The following is a 20,146-nucleotide window of genomic DNA, read 5'->3' on the forward strand; positions in this document are numbered from 1 at the left end:
AGAATCAGCTTTTTGGCCATTTCACAATTGAGTTAGAGGACCAGCATCAATGCATGTGAGCTGCCAGCTGCCTAGGAAAGCAAATCTTGAACAAAGAGCGAGAAAATGATAGGGACACAGTAACCACTGAACTGGGCCAGTGTTGCACTCACATCTTTCCTGGAAGTTGCATCTGGAAAACTATTCCAAATAGACAGAGAATGTCATCCCTACAGAGATGGGATAACTAATCATGTATGACCTGGTAGTGCTGATAGAGCATCAGGACATCATCTCTGCATCAGCTCCCCTCATCTTATCAATATTAATGTTAGCAAAGCAAGATTTTATTTATTTATTTTAATTATGGAGAGTTCAATCTCTAAGAATGCTACTGGTAGGTAGGCAATGGTGGTTCAAGCCTTTAATCCTAGCACATGGGAGGCAGAGGCAGGTGGGTCTCTTGAGTTTGAGAGGCCAGCCTGGTCTACAGAGTTCCAGGACAGCCAGGACATAGAGAAACCCTGTCCAAAAAAAGAATGTTCCCAGTAGGCATCCATCCCTCACAACACCAACCTCCATCATGCCTTAGCAGACTGAGCAAGCCATAGAGAGCAAGCCAGTGAGCAGTATTCCTTTATGGTCTCTGTTTCAATTGCTGCCCTGACTGCCTCAGTCATAGACTGTGACATGGAAGTGTAAGCCAAATAAAACCTTTCCTCTCCAAGTTGTTTTTGGGCAGTGTTTTATCACAGTACCAAAGAAGCTAATAGCTAATTAGGACAGTTTCTTATCAGCATCTTAAAAATGCTGATCGTAAGATACAAATCTCAGATATCAAGGGTTACAGATTGATAAGGAAAAACAGTTTTGCACATTATACAAAATTATTTTATTCAAGGCAGTTAAGTGTAGGGCAAAAAACATCTTTAGAGCTAGTGCAGAATGTATTCTGACAAATGACTTGTGCTGTTGGTGATACAGCAGTGTTCAGTATGCCTTCCAGCTCAGTGAGAATTAGGCAACCTAAAGGAATCTTCAAGAAACCGACGACAGCAGTCACTTCTGTTCAGTGGTTTTCTATTGGAAATAGAGTGTAGAAAATTGGGGAGGGGATGCAAACAAATGACAATGAATTGTTGACTACCAACTCAGCACTGATGCTGACATGACAACTGTCATTCACAGCTCTTTAATTTAGGTGCCAGCTCTGAATGACTTAGGGAGTTCATTTGTCCACTTCTATATGGGCAATATTCCTATTAGATCAGCTAGCAGGCTTTATATTAGCTTTATAAGCTACAAAAAAATCTTGCTTAAGGGATTATTAAATAGCAGTGTTCACACATACTTACACTAGGAGAAAGTGAGGAAAGTGCATAGTACTGTTTGAGAAAATAGGTACCTGTGCTAGAATAGTATTTGATGTAGAACTGTTTAGTTTATGCATGTATAGGGGGCTGAAACCAGAGTCTCACAAATGTTACCCATATACTTTACCATTTAACAAAGAAAAACAAATACAAAGCAAATACATTTTCTATCCTTAACCTAGGTCTCACCAAAGGAATTTCCCATCAGTATAAAACACCTGCATACATGTGAATGAGGGAATGCTTTGTGCACTTTGTGCAGCTGTTTACAAAGCATGTCTGGCCCCGATCTACTGTGTGCCAGTACCAACTCCCAACCTCCAGTTACAACCACAAATGTTCCCAGACACTGTACTCTGACAGACAATAACATCACTCATATTATTTATTGGCACATGTATGCCTCCATTTGAAAGTTAGTATTAAAGTTACAAAGACTGGTAGTTTTCCTTCATTACAACTTCTGACATTTAAGTTTTGTTCAAAGTTTCACACATTATCAACATTTAATTTATTCAAACTGTTCAACAGAACTTTTCTAATAAAGTATTCTCAATTTGCTATGGAGGTTTCCCTTGTGTACAAATTTTGAAATATTAAAGAGCATGTAAGCTCTCTCAAAAATTTCATTAAGTGAATTAGTTATGGAGATTTGCATTCTTTTCAAAATATCATGCACAATGATTTGAGAAAGTATTCCTCAACTAAACTAAGAGTATTTGGGCATAAAAATGAGAGCCTCACTGCTCTCTCCAATCAGTTTTATTTCTCTTAAATTGGTGACTCTCTGACAATGGATGTCAAGGCCATCTTGCAGGTCACATTCACTTCAGGCCCAGAGCTCATGTAAACTCAGGGAGAAAAAAAAAACTTACAGCATTTCTGTGGGCCTGGTAGAAACAATGACCATCATATATATGCACATTTTTCTGTAGGCCTGTTTCATGGTCAGACAGACTGCATAACAGAGACTGTGTTCCAAAGAAGACAGCCAACTCATGCCACACAGAATTTTCTATATAAATGTAATGCTTGCTAAGGTGGCCTTCTCCAAAAACATTGTCCTCAATCATCACGTTTTTTAGAATATCTCCTGTGTGTGAGTTGTCTGATGCCTGCTGATAGTTTCTAATAAAAGGGCTTTCCACATTACACTCATCGGCATTCCCTCAGGTGAATTTTCTGATGCACAGTGAGGGATGACTTATGATAGAATGTTTTCCTACATTCTTGACATTCAAATCGTTTCTCACTTTCATGAGTTATCTGATGCCTGTTCAGGTATGATTTCTGATGAAAAGCCTTTTTACATATCTTACATTCATAGGGCTTCTCACCTGTGTGAGTTCTCTGATGTACAGTGAGATGTGACTTACTGTAAAATGTTTTTCTACATTCTTCACATGAGTATGGTTTATAACCTGTGTGGCTCCTTTGATGGACAGTGAGGGATGACTTATGAAGGAATGTCTTCCTACATTCTTCACATGAGTATGGTCTGTCACCTGTGTGATTTCTCTGATGCCTGCTGAGACTGGACTTCTGGTAGAAAGCTTTCCCACATTCTTTACATTCATAGGGCTTCTCACCAGTGTGAGTTCCCTGATGCATGCTGAGGTGTGACTTCCGGTGAAAAGTTTTTCCACATACACCACATTCATAAGGTTTCTCACCTGTGTGTGTTTTCTGATGTACAGTGAGGTTTGATTTACGATTGAATGTTTTCTGACATTCTTCACATTCATATGGTTTGTCACCTGTGTGAATTTTCTGATGGATAATGAGGTGTGACTTAGAGTAGAAAGTTTTTCCACACTCGTCACATTCATATGGTTTCTCACCTGTGTGAGTTCTGTGATGTACATTCAGGTCTGACTTACAGTAGAAAGTTTTCCTACATTTTTTACATTCGTAGGGCTTCTCACCTGTGTGAGTTCGCTGATGTATAGTGAGGGATGACTTATGGTAGAAAGTTTTCTTACATTCTTTACATCCATAGGGTTTCTCACCTGTGTGAATTCTCTGATGCCTGTTGAGATGTGACTTCCGGAAAAATGATTTCCCACACATATGACATCCATAGGGTTTATAACCTGTTCTCTGATATCTCCTGAGCTTTGGCTTCTCGTTAAAGCTTTTTTCAGATTGATACATTTCATACAGCTTTGTTCCTCTGGGGACTCTCTGACGTACATTTTGCTGTTTTTTCTGATGAAAAAATTTCTTACATTGTCTACATCTGGAGGATCTGACTCCTGCATGTATTCTCTGTTTTTTGTGGTATGATTTCTTAATGAAGGTTTTCTCACAATCACTACACTTGTAATATTTCTGTACTTTGTGTGTTTTCTTATGTTTTGTGAGCTTGAACTTTGAACAGAATGTTTTCTTACAAATATTACATTCCCACGTTGGTTCCCTTACCCAAGTCATCTCTTGTGCATTAAGAGCTAACTCATCAGATGCTTTCCCAGACTCACCAACTTCACTGGAACTAGGTGCAATGTGGAACCTCTTATTTGTCCATAATGCCTTTGTGTTGCAGGTTGCTTCTTGCCTACAACATTGAAAATGATGTCGAGTACTTGGAGCTCTGTTATACAACCTATGATGCTGTGCATGTATGGGGGGCTTGCTAGTGAGGGAGCTATCAAGTTCCTTTCCAGTCTTCATGTTATCAGGCTCATTAGGGCGAAGCCCATTCTGCCATACATTAAGTGCTGCAGGCCTCATTCCTGAAGAATTTCCATTCTTTACAGTCATATTTGAAACATTATTTGACCTCACATTAAATATTTTTCCTAATTTAACATTCTCCTTAGTCGACGTGTTGCTGTTGGTAATTACAAGGTGCCACAAATGTCTCTCTTGATTGTCCTGGCTGGTTTCAACCAGTTCATTTACTTTCTGGACATCTAAAAGAAAACAGAAGTAGCCAAGATCATATATAGCAGAAAGATAAAGCATTGCCTTCTCATTCTCACTGCATTATGATTTCAAATAATATTGATATATGATAAATACAGATTTGTCCCCAGTGAATCTATCAATTAGACTTGACAATGTAAAATCACATCACTTCATTGATTTAAAATGTTTTATTCAATCGAAACATGAGCTAGTTAAATATTCACCTATGCCTAGCTTTATATTTCAGTACACTCGTTTCCACCTGCTATTTTCCTGTTCCTTTATTCTAGTTCTTAATCATCCCACTTTCCTTTCCTAACTGACTTATAAGGTCAGGTCCTTATCAGTTAGCTATCCGCGAATGGAGATTCATATGGTGTATCTTTCACCTAATCAGAAATACAGTTTAGACATAGGAAAGGATTGATACCTGTGTGTTTAGTTTTCACTTTTCTATGAGGAACCACAATAGAAACTTAGGGGGTTGGTTTATAAACACAAATGACGTTATTCTCACATGAAAACAGCTAACTCTATCCCTCTGGTTTCCTAATCAAAATCTATTTTATGTTTCCTAGAACCCTAAGAGGGTCAGGAAGCTCCAGCCTACCTCCAATGGATTTCATTCAGGAAACAAATCCATGCCCATCATTCTTTGAAATGTTTTTCTGGATATTTCTGAGATTCACAGAACTGTCATTCTCCACCTAGGTTAAGGTACATGCACCCATGCTATGTAACTCTTTGCTTCTGGAAGCTTCTATTTTGTATTAAGCTGTCTTCTACATTATAAATGTAGCCTTCTACATAAATCTATTGTCTTCAAATGAGTTTCAGAGAGAGAGACTGCTGATGAGAGACTTCTACACCCACAGCAATCTCAACCGTTCAACATGAAATCCTGCTGCACTTAAGTCTCTTCACATCAAAGGCCTACTTGTCCTGTCAAGCCTAGGTTTCCCTTTCCATGCTGGGTCATTTGGTGGTGCTGAGTGTCCCTCACTTTCATGGATTCTGATTCTGTGGGACAGAAGACTTGATTCTAGGCTTTTCTATTTTTCTCATCAATCACCTTGGTTAATGCCTGAATAACTATAATGATAAGTATTTATATTAACCTACCGATTTCCAAAGGACTAAGATCATGACCACTCTCAAGTTGATATTTTATGCCCACTTATGTATTAGGTATACCAAATTTGGAAAAAAGTAATATCAAGATTAAACTAAATGAATAATAATCTCCTTAAAATTCCCTTCCATTTAGAATTTTCCTGAAATAAAACAGTGTATACTTTTATTTCTTGTTTTGTGATAAAACATTCTTTGTGACTCTTATCTTACAACCAAATATTTTCTGTGTTTAATTTTTTTCGACAAAATGTAAGCTCTTTATGTACAGATGCATGTTTTATTATTACTTACATGTCTAATTTTAAAAGTTCAGTGTTTAGGAGATAACCAAATACCATATGATAAAAGAACTAACAAAGTCAAAAATGCCTGGGGTAGAAAACACAAATAATTGAGAATTTAGAGAAAGTAGTGAACCAACTAACCAAAATTATCTATGAAGCTCCATATGGTTACAGAAATTTGTGAACTCAAGAAAATATGTAGCATAATAAAAAAGAGAGTAAAAGTTCATGTGAGACTTCTCCTTGGAGAATGTACACAGGAAACATCTGATGTATGATACCAGCTGACCCCAAGACTAGAACCAGAGCCATCAGTGAAAGCAGCTCAACATGGCCAGTGTCTATTAGATTCTGGTCATCCTTATCTGTTTGTCCAGGGTGCATTCACTGACCTGGCCGACTCTGCTCTGGGACTTCTTCTACTCTCCACGGCCCAGTTCCTTGCTCCAACTTAAAGATCACCTCTGGTTTGGTAATGCAGTGACCTGTTAATGGGAAATAACGTAAGATTGTATCAAATGCTAAGTCAAGCACACCTCAGAAAGACAGCACCTTTGGGAACTGGGTGATTGCTAGACAAATCTGTACACTTTGTGAGTGTCCACTCCTGTCCTTCATGGTCTGCAATCTTGCCTTGATTAAGTAAAGTTAAATGGCCTGAGAAAGAAAGCAAAGCTGGGGTGAGTGCAGTCCTGTGATCTCAGATGCCTGAGAGGCTAAGACAGAAGGAATACTAGTTGAAAGTCTGTCTAAGCAACTTAATAAGAGCCTGTCTCAAAATAAAAATAACAGAGTGTTGGGAATACAGCTCAGTGACAGAACACTTGCCCAGTATGCATATGAATCCCTAAATTAATCCCAGCACTAAGGATAAATAAATAGGAAAAGGAAATCTAAGAATGAGTTTAAAAATACTTAAAGAGACACAATACAATTATATTTTTAAAAAAGGAAGGAATGAAGGAAAAAAGGAAAGAAAACAAGTAAGCAGACTCAGATATGTAGGAGACAAGGGTGACTAAAATCTGAAGTGATCCGGCTGTCAAGATGGGTTAGCAGTAAAGGCACCAGGTACCAAGCCTCACATATGAGTTCCATCCCTAGGACCTGTATAGAGGAAAAAGAGCACCAAGTCTGCCAAGTTGCCCTCTGACCTCTAGATGCATGGCATGTGTGTGTGCTTAAAAAAATTTTAAGCAATCTGAATTTTGGAGCTAAAGCTCAACAAAAACTTAAGGAAAACAAAAAGGTGTGTGCCTCCACAGCAGAACTGATTAAAGTTTAGAATGTTGTGGTCAGATTTTGTTTTTGTTTTGTTTTGTTTTTGAGACAGGATCTTACTATGTAGCTCTTAATGTCTTGGAATCCACTATGTAGATCAGGCTAGCCTCAAATTCAGAGATCCACCTACCCCTGCCTCCTAAGTACCAGGATTAAAGGCATGTATCAGATTTGAAATGGAAAAAGAAATTAATTTTATTTATTTTTATTTTATCTGTATGAATGTTTTGCCTGCATGTATGTCTATGCACCGTGTGCATGCAGTGCCTGTGGATTCAAGGAGAGATGGCTGGAGCTCCTGGGACTGGAGCTACAGATGGTTGTTGAGTGGCCATGTGGGTATTTGAACCCAGGTCCTCTGGAAGAGCAGCCGTGCTCATAACTGCTGAGCCATCTCTCTAGTCCCCAATATTTTTTTCTTAATGAGGAACACCTTCAATACTTTTGGTTTAAGTATTTGTATGACTGGTGTTCAAAAAAGAATAGAGAATGGATATAAAAAACAAAACAAAACATTCAGCCAGGCACGGTAGACTACACCTGTAAATCTCAGCATTTTGGAGGCTCAAACAAGAAAATCAGGAGTTGGAGGCCAGCCTAGACTATTTAACAATTTCTAGGTAAGCATGAGCTACATGGTGAAACCTTGTTTCAAAAAAAAACAAACAATGAGAAGCAGAGGGGATCCCAGGAGTTTGCTAACCAGCCAGCCTAGCCTAAAGTGAAGGACCCTGTCTCAAGGTATCCTGGTTGGGTTTTTTGTTTTTGTTAACTTGACAAAGGCTAATTATCTGGGAATAGGAACCCCATTGAGAGAATGCCTCCAAGGAAAGCTTGTAGAGAAATGTCTTGATTAGTGATTGATGAGGGAGGGCCCAGGCCATTGTGGGCTGTGCCAAACTTGGGCAAGTGGTCCTGGGGTATATAAGAAAACAGACTGAACAAGCCATGATTGAGCAAGTCAGTAGCAGCATAGTCTCTGCTTCAGTTCCTGTCTTGGCTTCCCCTGGTGATGGCCATATAAAGCCTTTTATCCTCCAGTTGTTTTTTAAGATACAAAGGAATAAGGAGAGAAAGAGAGGAATACACCTAACATCATCCTATCCTCTAGCCTCCAAATGTTTATGCATGTGTGTGTGAACTTGTACAAATTCATGCACACAAGCACATATTCCATACACATATACACACCAAGTTTTTTAATCCAAATAAATTATTTAAAAATGAAATAAATGATTTAAAAAATCCAAATTCAAGAGAAATATATAACCATCTGGATGCAACAGATTTGCCCATAAAAGGTCCTGAGTTGTATTGTATATAATCAGACTGTCAAAAGCAAAACATGCATTAGAGGAGCACCAGAGACCAAGAGGAATTTTCCCCCAGGTGAGGACAAAAGATTGACTCAAAATTAAACAAAAACCAAAACCATTGCCAGCCCAGAATACTGTATCTAGAGAGGTTAACTTTCAAAACCTGAGAATTGGACTTTCTAAAATAAACAAAAACTAAAAGAATCCATCACCACTAGATCAGACTGTGGTAATTAATCTTATCAACTTAATAGGGTCTGGAATCAATAAGGGACAAGCCTCTGCACAGGTCTGTGTGGATTCTCCCAGGCAGGATTAACTGGGGGAGAAGCCCCTCCCCCAGTCAACAGCACCTTCTATCTGTGACTGGATCCAGTGAGGTCTGAGGCAAGCAGTGCTGTTTGTTGCCTTCCTGTACTTCTTGCTGGTGAGTGCATTCATCTCTGCTGCTAGTGTCATTCTTTCCTGATAGCAGACGCTAGCGTCTCCAGTTTCCAAAATGGACTGAAGACCAGCAACTCCCAGGATTCTTTCAGGCTTTAAACTCTAGACTGCACAGTGCCTCCAAGGACACGCAAGTTCATCAAGAAGTGGGTGAGGATACACATCTGTGCCAAGAGGAAGCTGGAGGAGCTAGCCAACATAATGGCATCAAGGAGGACTAGATCTCTTTTGCCTGTCCTCTTCCTTAATAAACCTTTATCACACAACACACACACCATATATACATAGTGTGCATGTATGTGAAACACTGATGAAAGAAAATGAGGACCCCAAAATGAAGATCTCATTGTCATAAATGAATTCAATATTGATAAAATGTCCACATACTCAAATTGACTTACCAATTATCTAAATATCAACAGCATTTTCACAGAACTAGAAAAAAGCCAGTCCTAATCTTTACAGAGAAACACAAAAGTCCCCAGACAGTCAAAGCATTCTTGGGAAAAAAAAAAAAAAGAACAAATCTGCTCATTACATATGTAACCAACAGCACAGTACTGGCATAGAAGCAGACAAACAGGCTAACGGAACAACAGAGAAACAAGTCCATACATTACAGCCAACTGGTTTTCACCAGAAGCAGCAGGAATATTTAGAAAGGAGGTTCCCTTCGATAATTAGTTAAAAAAAAAAAACTATACACTCCTGCATACAGAAAGATATTAGATCCCCTATATCTTACCATATTCAGAAATCAAATTAAAATATATCAAAGACATAAACACAAGATCTGAAACTACTGAAATAAAATACAGGGAAGCTGAATATTGATTCAAAGATTTTATTTCCTTTTTGAGATTGGCCTCCCTATATTGCCAGGCTGGTCTGGAAGTCCTAAGCCCAAGTAATGTTTCCTCCTCAATTTCAAGGGTGTGGGAAACACAGACATACACAATCACACTCAGCAAAGATTATGACATGACCTCAAACCACAGCCATCAACAGCAAAAACTGACAAGTGGGATTTCATAAATAAAAAACCTCTATAAATAAAGGCAAATGACAAGAGTCAAGTATTAACATATACACGGAAAGAAAATGTCCAGCTACACAAGAGGCTAATTTCTGGAATATACAAGGAATTTAACAGCAGAAAATAATTTAACTAAAAATTGAACAAGTGACTTGAATAGGTGTTTTCCCAAAGGCATATAAATAACTCACAAACTCATCAATAAATGGTCAATAGTTGTAAATATCAGAAAAATGCTAATCAAAACCATAGTGAAATATCATAACACTTGCAGCTCGAATATTATCAAAACCACAAACAACAGGACACAGAGAAAGATACATTACCCTACACTGTTGCTGGGAATATAAAATTGTTACTATGAAAAACAGTATGAAAGTTCCTCAAAAAAAAAAAAAAAAACTAGAAATAGAACTACTTTTATGGTGCAGCTACTACTGAATATATTAAAAGAAAATGAAATCAGTATTTTGAAAGATCATGAGTTCAAGGTAATCTTGGGCTACATGAAATCTTGTCTTTTAAAAAAAGGTATTTATGCATAAGGGAATATTAATCACTAAGAATTCAAAAATTATCTCAGGTTGGAACTGATGTATTGTTTTCACTAAATAAGTCAGGCACAAAAAGATAAACATTGCATATCCTTGTTTATATGTGGAAGACAAAGTTGCACTCAAAGAAACAGAGGCAAGAATGGTTATCACAGCCTAGAAGAGTATGCGAGGGAGGGACTGAGCGAAAACGGTTAATGCATGCAGGGGTACAACTGGATAGCCAGTATAACTTTCAGTTTTCTATAGCACAGAAGCATGACCATGGTTGAAAATGATTAAATGGTCCAAAATAGCTAACAGAGATTTAAATGTTCCCAATATAAAGATGTGATGTCTGTATAGACCTGCCAATTTCTATAGGTAGCTTTATTTATGTGTGTGTGTGTGTGTGTGTGTGTGTGTGTGTAAACAAATTTCAACTGTTCTTACTAACAAAGGACTTTCACTCACCCAAGGACTCCAGGCTCCTGTAGGTCTCCAGCATCACGTCCCTGTAGAGCTTCCTCTGAGCATCATCCAGGTCCTGCCACTCCTCCCAGGTGAAGTCCACAGAGACATCCTCAAATGACACCAACCCCTGTAATGAAACATTTCTCCTCAACTCAAGCTTTTGGGGCTATCAAAAGCTAGGAATGTGGGAGTTTGCTCTTTGTGAGTGTCTCTCATGGAGGCTGCATATTGGTTTATATTCTCTGTCACGGGATGGAAAAATCACTAATATTTTATGCTTCTGTACAATTTAGTAACACAAAAGACTACTACTACTACAGAATTTTCCTTTCCTAACAAAAATGGATGGATTATGTGCAGTAAAACATGCACAAGACCCTGGATTCAATTTGCAGTAACACACACATATACAAACTCTCTATCTTAAAAGGAAGAAAGAAAGAAAAAGAAAAGAAACCTTGTCTACAAGTGGCCTGGTAATCTATTTTGAATGAGGACACAGGCACACCTCATCCTTGAAATAATGTTGAATAAAGACACATGTCAGTGCAGAACAGGGGGATGAGGACTGCTACTCACCCTTGAAGTTATGCTTTACTGACGGCAGGCTTAGCTCTTCGACCCAATGAGGTCTCATGAGTAACAAGCCACAGAAGTCAAGTTGTAAAAGCACAAAACCATGGGCGGTTAATGAACCTATACATAGACCCTTATGTATGTGACTGTTCCTGGGCAATGGTGAGTTATAGTTATATGTTCAGGTGACTGACAACCCAGTGGTTCTGCATTTAAAAATGGTCTGATTCCAACAACAGTTTGTAACAAAGTTACATTTACAGTAATCTTTATATTTGCCTCTTAAATCTAAGATCTGCATTTTGAAAGCCATCTCAGGAAAGGAGGTCAGAGAAGAATGCAAATGGAGACTAATGAGAGAAGGAACCAGGTGACACATAATTACCTGCACTGGGTATATAGCCTTTGAGTACAGACTAGAAACCACCCTTAGCTAAGTAGCAATAGGACAGGTGGGGCTACATGAGATCCTGTCTCAAAAACCAAAAAAGAAAATAAAAGAATGCAGCTGTGGGAGCCCAGAGGCTTCCTAGTGAGAACTTACTCAGGGTCTAAGAATCTGAGCTTGCTTTACCCAGCAGGGCTGCATAAAGAGGTAATTTAACCACGGGCATGCTTACCAGGTGTTTGGAAGGGTCTACACTTGGCTGTACGGTGTGCTTTGATCTTGCAAGGGGGAGGTCTTTTGGGAGGTCTTTGTCTCTCTCCTTGGCATATTATAAAAAGCCCTCTTGAATAAACTTCAAGGCTGTTGGGTATTGATCCAGGCCCTCCTGAAGCTATCCTGTGTTTCTGTCTTTCTTCTTGTCTCCATCTTTCATTCTGTCTGATATTTCCTAATTCCTCTCTCTTCCACCTAAGAACCCTTCAAAAGTTGGGAGCGGGGCGGGGGGGGGGGGGGGGGGGGGGGGGGGGAGTGGGGGGGGGGTGGCGCATGCCTTTAATCCCAGCACTCGGGAGGCAGAGGCAGGCGGATCTTTGTGAGTTCGAGGCCAGCCTGGACTACCAAGTGAGTTCCAGGAAAGGCGCAAAGCTACACAGAGAAACCCTGTCTCGAAAAACAAAAAAAAAAAAAACAAAAAAAAAAACAAAAAAAAAAGCCCGCTCCCACATACAGCCAAGTGTGGTGGTGCACAGATCTCTGTTAAGTACAAGGCCAGCTAGGGCTACATAATGAGACCCCATGTCAAACAAGCAAACAAATGAACAAGCACATATACAAAGAGAGAATAGAAAACACATCCTAGAAAAATGAAAAAGCGAAAAAATTCCAGGACTAAAATTTGGTAATTGTCTGTTGTGCTTAGAGTAAAAAGAGATATATACTTTCAGGATGTATACATGATTAGCTAAGTAGAAAGTAATTTTGTAAAAATTAAGGGGAAGTTGTGGTGATAGATTGTGTACCCTAATAAACTTCCCTGAGGAAAAGAGAAGCAGAACAGCCAGGCACTGGTTCTTACCTCTATGAAATCCTCAGCCTAAAGAGATGAGTTCCTGTTTCCTCACACCTTATATACCTTTCTCTGCCCAGACATCACTTCCTGGGATTAAAGGCATGTGTGCTTCCCAGTACTGAGTTTAAAGGTGTGTATCACCACTGCCTGGCTCTGTTTCCAGCGTGGCCTTGAACTCACAGAGATCCAAATGGATCTCTGGCTCCCGAGTGATAGGATTAAGGGTGTGCCCCACCACTGCCTGACCTCTATGTCTAATCTAGCGGCTGCCTCTGTCCTCTGATCCTCAGGCAAGTTTATTAGGGTACACAATATATTACCAAAGGAAGTACAATGAATATGATATGTAATAGATCGATCTTAAAATGTACTGTTGGGTTAGATAGTTTGTTTTTGAGACAGTGTCTCATGCAGTCCAGGCTAGACTCAAACTCTGCGTAGCTGAGGCTGGCCTTGGACTCTCGATCCTCTTGCCTCCAGGGTACTGGAATTATAAGCATGTGAACCACCATGCCCAACTAAACACACTATGTTTCTGTGATTAGACATGTGAGAACATTCAACTGGCTACTGGATATAGGACCTGTGACTCCATAAGGAGTGGCACTATTAGGAGATGTGCCTTTGTTGGAGGAAGTGTGTCACTATGGGGGTTGAGCTTTGGGACCTCTTATGCTTAAGCTATGCTCAGTGTGATAGACAGTTCACTTCCTGTTGCCTGTGGATCAGGATGTAGAACTCTCAGCTCCTTCTCCAGCACCATGTCTGCCTGCACACCACCATGTCCCCCCATGATGATAATGGACTAAACCTCGGCAACTGTAAGCTAGCCCAATTAAATATTTTCCTTTATAAGAGTTGTTGTGGTCATGGTGTCTCTTCACAGCAATAGAAACCCTAATTAAGACAGGACCTAGCAATCAAAAGACAGTTTTAGCAGGAAAAGTAAGATTTCGCTAACAGCAGAACCTCAGTCATATGAAGACAAAAGAGTAAGTGAAATGGCTTCAGGAGAACCCAAGAGATTGTCAAAATAAAAGTACAGAATCTGCAGAAACATTACCATTCAGTGACTAAGGAAGAGAATCGGACCACAGGAACTGAGAAATACTCTTAAATACTTATCTAGAAACAAAGAAAAGCTCAATATTAAAAAATACATTAATGTATTTCACTGTATTCACAGTTCCACTGGTGGGAGTGTGTGATCTTGTGATCATCCTCAAAGACACAGAAAAGGCATTTTTTTTATTATTTATTTTATGTGGATGGGTGTTTTGCCTGCATGTATATATGTGTACCACATGCATGCAGTGCCCACAGAGGCCAGAAGACCTTGCATACCCTAGAACTGGAGTTACAGATGGTTGTGAGCTGCCATGTGGATCCTGGGAATTGAACCCAGGTCCTCTGGAAGAGTACTCTGTGTTCTTAACCACTGAGCCAATTTTTTTTTTTTTTAAAACAAGAGCCGTTTGTAAAGATTCTTGGCAAAAAAAAAAAAAAAAAAAAAAAATTCAGAACAGTCTTTCTTCTCATGATAAAATTTATGTCTTTAACAAAGAAGGCAGCATGACAGCCAAGGAAAAAGATGGAATGATAAGGATGCCCCATCTTTCCAGGCAAGGTTTGGTAGGCCTGTAATCCCAGCACTTGAGGGGCAGAGGCAGGAGGATCCAAGTTTGAGGCCAGCCTGGTCTACATAGCAAGACCCTATCTACAAAACTCAGACATCAACATAAAGACCCACCTCATGAGCACCAGCACTGTATAAGACATGCCAACCAAGTTAAATGAAAAGGGAAAAATGCGGATTATGATTTCCATATCATTTAGAAGTAAAAACACCTGACAATCTCCTGTAAAGTATTTCAAATAGAAAACTCAATAAATTAAACTATTAAAAATTAAATTCTAGGCCGGGCGGTGGTAGCGCACACCTTTAATCCCAGCACTCAGGAGGCAGAGCCAGGCGGATCTCTGTGAGTTCGAGGCCAGCCTGGTCTACCAAGTGAGTTCCAGGAAAGGCGCAAAGCTACACAGAGAAACTCTGTCTCAAAAAACCAAAAAAAAAAAAAAATTAAATTCTACATGTGAGACTATTCATACAACAAAAGCACTGAAATAAAACCCTGGCCGTACTAACAACAAAAGTATGCAAATATATAAAGGGAAAAAAGGGTGGGGGATTTTAAAAAAAAAGCAAATAGAGTAGCATATTTATGAAGCAGAATTTTATATCATAAAGACACTGACTGTCTGTAAGTCAATAAACTAATTTAACAGCAGTCCAATGGAAGCATCAAATTCATAGATGTGGGCAAAGGAATTTCAGTTTTTACAAGGAACTGAAGAAGCAAAAATAGGGTGTGATTAGTTATAGTTGCTTTCTCCAATCCAAATCCCTCCCTGCATTAGCTGCTTTGGGCTTCCATAACACGCTGCATTTTCTCAGTTCTGCAGGATCAAGATACCAGCTGATTCAGTTTCTGTTGAGGCTTTCCCAGGCTTATAAAGGCAATTTCCTTGATGTGTACTCACACAGTGCAGTGAGAAAGAACTCTCTCCCTCTTCTTTTAAAGGCCCTTAGTCCTATAAGATTAGAGACTAGCAAGTTTTCAACTGCAGCTAACTCCAAAATACCCTAACTCTAGATATCGTGACATCTGGTTTTAGTGGTCAGCCTCACCATATAAATTCATCTACAGCATTTGCCATTCATAACTCTGATGAAAAGTCAAATGCCTACTTGTAGTCAATCCAATAATCAGGTTTATAATCCCCCACTTAGCTTGGCTAACCAAACGGTATTGTCCATGTAAACCAGAGGACAACCTCAGATATAGTTCCTCAGAGCCATCTTCTTTCACACTGTGGAATCCCTAGCCTCCTTCCTTAGAGCCCTGGATCCCAGATCCCCTCTTTAAATACCCATTGGTATAGTATGTATATGGGGTCCTTTAAATAAAGACAATGGGCAGGGTAGGATGAGAGGAATCAGTACCTGGTGTTCCACTTTTGGGATGCCCCTCTCTGTGGACTTCATTCTTCTGTCCATAACAATGGAGACAGTAACACACATTTGAGTGTGTAGGCCTCATCCTGAGCAAATCTGTAATGATGTAAAGGACAGAAACGCAATCCCTACCTCCTTCTATGAAAGTACAGGCCCCAGAGCCAAGGGAAGAGGCAAAAAGGTGATAACCAATGACCCCAAAACAAACCATATAGTCTAGTTTTCAGTGATCAAGATTTCACACCTTTCAAGAAAGTTATTTTGAGTATTTTGCTTTTAGTATCCTTCACTGGAATTGCTCAACTTCATTTTTGGACTCTTCCTTGTGTAGAGAAACACAGTTGATTTTATTTTTGACCTTTTTTTGTTACTTTTTTCATGTCATATTTTTAATGAACACAGGGTCACCTCATCTCCAAACACATATGATCACGACCCTCTTCTTCCAATTTACATGACTCTTAGTCATTACTGCTGCCATGGGTCCTGGAGAACACCTCTACGACACTGATAATAGCAGTAGTGAGAATGGGTATGTCTTATTTCTCTTCTCAGGAAGTAAAAATATTGATTTTATTAAGTATGACATTAATTACAAGGAAAATGTAACAGTTCCTACACTGTTCTCCAGTTTGTTTTCTGCATTTACTGAAATGGTCATGTGAATTTTTAAAAATTTATTTATGTATGTGTATGCTTGTGCCACAGAGCACACATGGAGGTCTAAGGACAACGTGTGGAATTCGGTTCTTTCCTTTTACCTTGTGGGTCCTGGAGATCCAACTAAGGTTGTCAGAATTGAGCACCTTTACCCACTGATCCATCTTGATGGTGCTCTTGTGGATTTTCGATTGTCAATTGCCATGGCATATTACATTAAATCATGTTTGACAAATATATATATATATAAATTATATATATATAATCTCATACTACTGTTTCTAGATAAGGTAAGGGAATAAAGACAATAACATGCACATATATTACCTCCCATAGTTTCTTATTTACCTTCACTGGTGCCTTGTGTTTTCTTGCTCTACACCGCCGGGACCATCTCCTGTGGCTGTAAGTGACAGGTCTCTTCTTGTAGCTTCTCTTCTGCTTTCCAGTGTCAAGAGTTTGACTGGGGAGCTGACTCATGGAGTTCTCCACACGGTCCTGCTGCAAGTTCCTCTATGAAACCACACAGTGGTGAAGATGTGAGTGACTTAGAGCCACATTTACAGTGCGAAGACACATGAACTAAAGCAAAATTCAACAGAATGACCCTCAGTCTCCGAGAAGGAGTCACGCTGTGATTGGTCTTGTGAGCTTGGCAAATGCAGCGCCCTGAGTACAATTTAACCTTCTGTAGAATCGTCATAAAAGCAAATGCTAAAAATGCCTCACAATAATCGCAAAACACACCACGTACTGACACAAAGTTTTGCTGTAGTTATTTATAAAAAGCTTTTTAAGTTTCTTCCCTACATGTAACATAGTCTTAAGAAAACACTTCCAATAACATCAACTTAAAACTTTCAAGTCCTGTGGGAAATCATGTAAATTATAGCTACAGAACCTAGTCAAAGATGCAGGAATTCTGATTTGTTCTACTAACTGTTCTATTTGAGACTTTACAAAGTTAGGGGGGACGGGGGTTTTAAATGGGGTTTGAAAAGTTTCTAGCCTTTGTATTCTAACCATTGTAAAGAAGTCCACAGATTTCTTTGATGCCCAGGGCCACACTTGGGACCAACTTCCTACAACGCTGTCCCAATGCCTACTTCTCAGCACCACCCAATAATACATATCAAACTGCGGGTTCATCGAGGGATTAATCTATGATTGAGGCCATTGGAATGTCACCCCGGGAAAGCCCTCACACAGCCCGAGGTGTGTTTTATTAATGTAGTCGGTCCAATGAAGCTGACAATCAGGATGGTCAAGCACACATACTTCACGAAGTCATGAAGATGGAATAAGATGTACACAGACAGATCCATCGGGCTGGTGCCCTGGGAGCAGAAACGTAACTACAGCGAAGGACACGAATTCGGGGTGGAAGAGACGCTGCACGTCCCCGCTCACTACACTCTCCACACAAGCCAACACAATAAAAGCCGTCCTGATGAGGGGGAGGCCAGGGGAGGCCTCAGCTAGAGGCAAACCCTCAGGCATGACAACTAGACAATGGGGCGCCAGGCACAGCAGCGGTGGCACCGGGGTCAGCACCGGGAGGAGAAGGGCGCGGCTGATGACAAGTCTCCCTGCAGCGTCAGGGAGTGGGGAGGCTCGGCCGCGACAGGACCGGGGGCGGCGGGGGCACAGCTCCGCCCCGCACAGGCCTCCGGGAGCCACACCGTCTGCGTCCAGCCGGGGCCGGTTCCCGCGGGCAGCACTCACCATGGCGCCCCCGTCCGCCTCCCTCAGCTGACGGGCCCGAGGCGCCCGGACTGCCCCGCTCAGCTAACGGATCAAGCGCTACTAAGATGGCGCGAGACAAAGGCCCGCGAACGAGCGAACCCGCGAGGGCCCGCCCCCGCGCCCGGGACGCGAGCCTGATTGGATCACATCTCAGTCCCCACCCCCTCGTGCCTTGAGTGACCGCAGAGGGCACCAATCCGTGGCTGAGTAAGACAGTGCCTGAATAGGGACAGCTGCGAGTGTTTGTTTTGTTTTGTATCTTGTTTTTTCGAGACGAGGTAACCTGCGGTGACCTCGAACTCCTAACCGTCCTTCTGCCTCAGCTCCAAAGTGCTGAGATTGCAGGAGCTGACCACCGTGCGGGGCCCTTGTCTGCAGCTGTCTGAAGATAAAGCTCACTCCAGGTGGACGACGAGGTTGGGGTTTAATCCTGTTCATAAAGTCATCTGAATGACGAATTCTATGTAGAAATATGTTATTCGCAAATGTAAAGAAAGACAATTATTTTTAAATTTCCAGTAACGTTTCCTTTGATCTTTGTGTCTTTGATTTTGGTCCCAGAGCTTTGAACAGAGAAGCCGACAGAAATCTAACAGAAGCCATCTGTTGAAGAGGATGTCAAGGGAAAGAGAGATGGCTCAGTGGTTAAGAGCAAAGAGGATGTCAAGTACAAATAAAACGTGAGGCACGTTGTCATTTAAGAATTCCTGGCGTTCACATTAAAAAAAAAAAAATCGGACTGCGTTGATGGTAATTGTAAGACCCCTCGTGGGCACCCAGTGGCCAGGCCCCGCCCCCGAGGACCTCCAACAGCTAAGCTCTGCCCACCGAACACTCTTAAAGACCTTAAGGACCAGCGGGCCAAGCGCCTCCCTACACAGTAAAAAGTTCAAGCTCAGGACTTGAAAGCACACCAATCCCCGAGGTCACTCCAAGCTTGCCATCCCACCAATCCCCACCCTGGAAAGCTCCACCCCCAATAAACCCTACGTAAAACCCACCTCCCACTCACCCACCTGTATTTCTCCCAGGAAACCTTGTGTGAAGTTTATTGTGTGGCGCGATTTTGTGGTATTCCTTGGCTCCCAGCTGCCAGGATACCTTTGCCCTCAGAGCTGTAACACTTACATTGGTGACTTGATAGACTCTCCTGGTGCCCCTGTTCCCCCTCGGCTCTGAGCCGCACTGGGACTCGCATCCCTTCAGGCCATCTACAACAGACTCACCTTCCGGCTCACTGATCGCTCGGCATCACATCCACCCGTGGTAATTAGTAAATTTCCCTTTTGGGGGGTGTAAATGCTTCCCTGAGTCCGGGGAAGTGACCACTGAGCGTCGGCACTCCTCTGGTACTCTTGGAGGTGGAGGTACCCCCAGCCAAGAGCTGCAATCGTGTGTGTGTGTGTGTGTGTGTGTGTGTGTGTGTGTGTGTGTGTGTGTGTGTGTACATATATGTGTATATATATGCATACATACATAAACCTTATACTACTGTATGAAACCCTATATAAAGCCCACCTCCCACTGAGTTCTTTGTGCTTCTCTCCTGAGCAGAGGCAGCTGTGTTTTTCCCAATAAGTCTTTGTGTGAGGTTTGTTGTGCGGTGTGACTTTGTGGTATTCCTTGATTCCCAATTGCCAGGATACCTTTCGCCTCAGAACTGTAACACAAAAAGGACCAGTTGATCATAATATATTGTAATATCTCCAAAATAAAGTGCTATGGGCCACAGGAATATATCATAAGAACTCAGCTGGTTATGGCAAAGCCACTACCTGAAGGGATCAAGGAATTCCTTCAGAGGAAGCCAAATTCCAGGGAGCATTTGGTGTTATTTGGCTTGTTATATATCAGCTATTATCTGTTATGAAAATTATGTGTGCCTTCACAGCTTTCCCAATTGATTTTTTCCTAAGAATTGCTAACA

At 40.9% G+C, this 20,146-nt stretch overlaps 2 protein-coding genes across 5 annotated transcripts; one reads left to right on the forward strand and one right to left on the reverse strand.

The window, feature by feature from the left end:
- Positions 1-1,719: 1,719 nt before the first annotated feature.
- Positions 1,720-18,317, reverse strand: LOC102923170 (zinc finger protein 39-like). 4 transcript variants are annotated; one of them, XM_042284065.2, is made up of 6 exons: positions 16,822-16,962; positions 15,802-15,909; positions 13,861-13,922; positions 10,765-10,891; positions 6,073-6,165; positions 1,720-4,267 (listed from the first exon to the last, which is right to left on the reverse strand). In XM_042284065.2, the coding sequence occupies exons 3-6, from the start codon at positions 13,861-13,863 to the stop codon at positions 2,508-2,510; spliced, it is 1,983 nt and encodes a 660-aa protein (XP_042139999.1). In that variant the 5' UTR covers positions 13,864-13,922; positions 15,802-15,909; positions 16,822-16,962; the 3' UTR covers positions 1,720-2,507. The 4 variants fall into 4 exon arrangements, with proteins under 4 accessions (XP_042139999.1, XP_006996331.1, XP_015845101.1 ...); XM_006996269.4 differs by lacking the exons at positions 13,861-13,922; positions 15,802-15,909 and adding an exon at positions 18,199-18,317 and having other exon boundaries at positions 16,822-16,986; XM_015989615.2 differs by lacking the exon at positions 13,861-13,922.
- Positions 16,981-19,522, forward strand: LOC143266868 (uncharacterized). Its single transcript, XM_076542468.1, has 2 exons — positions 16,981-18,635; positions 18,781-19,522. The coding sequence occupies exon 1, from the start codon at positions 17,986-17,988 to the stop codon at positions 18,355-18,357; it is 372 nt and encodes a 123-aa protein (XP_076398583.1). The 5' UTR covers positions 16,981-17,985; the 3' UTR covers positions 18,358-18,635; positions 18,781-19,522.
- Positions 19,523-20,146: the final 624 nt, after the last annotated feature.

Source organism: Peromyscus maniculatus, chromosome 8, assembly GCF_049852395.1.
Source record: "Peromyscus maniculatus bairdii isolate BWxNUB_F1_BW_parent chromosome 8, HU_Pman_BW_mat_3.1, whole genome shotgun sequence".
In the NCBI taxonomy this organism is placed as follows: Eukaryota; Metazoa; Chordata; class Mammalia; order Rodentia; family Cricetidae; genus Peromyscus; species Peromyscus maniculatus.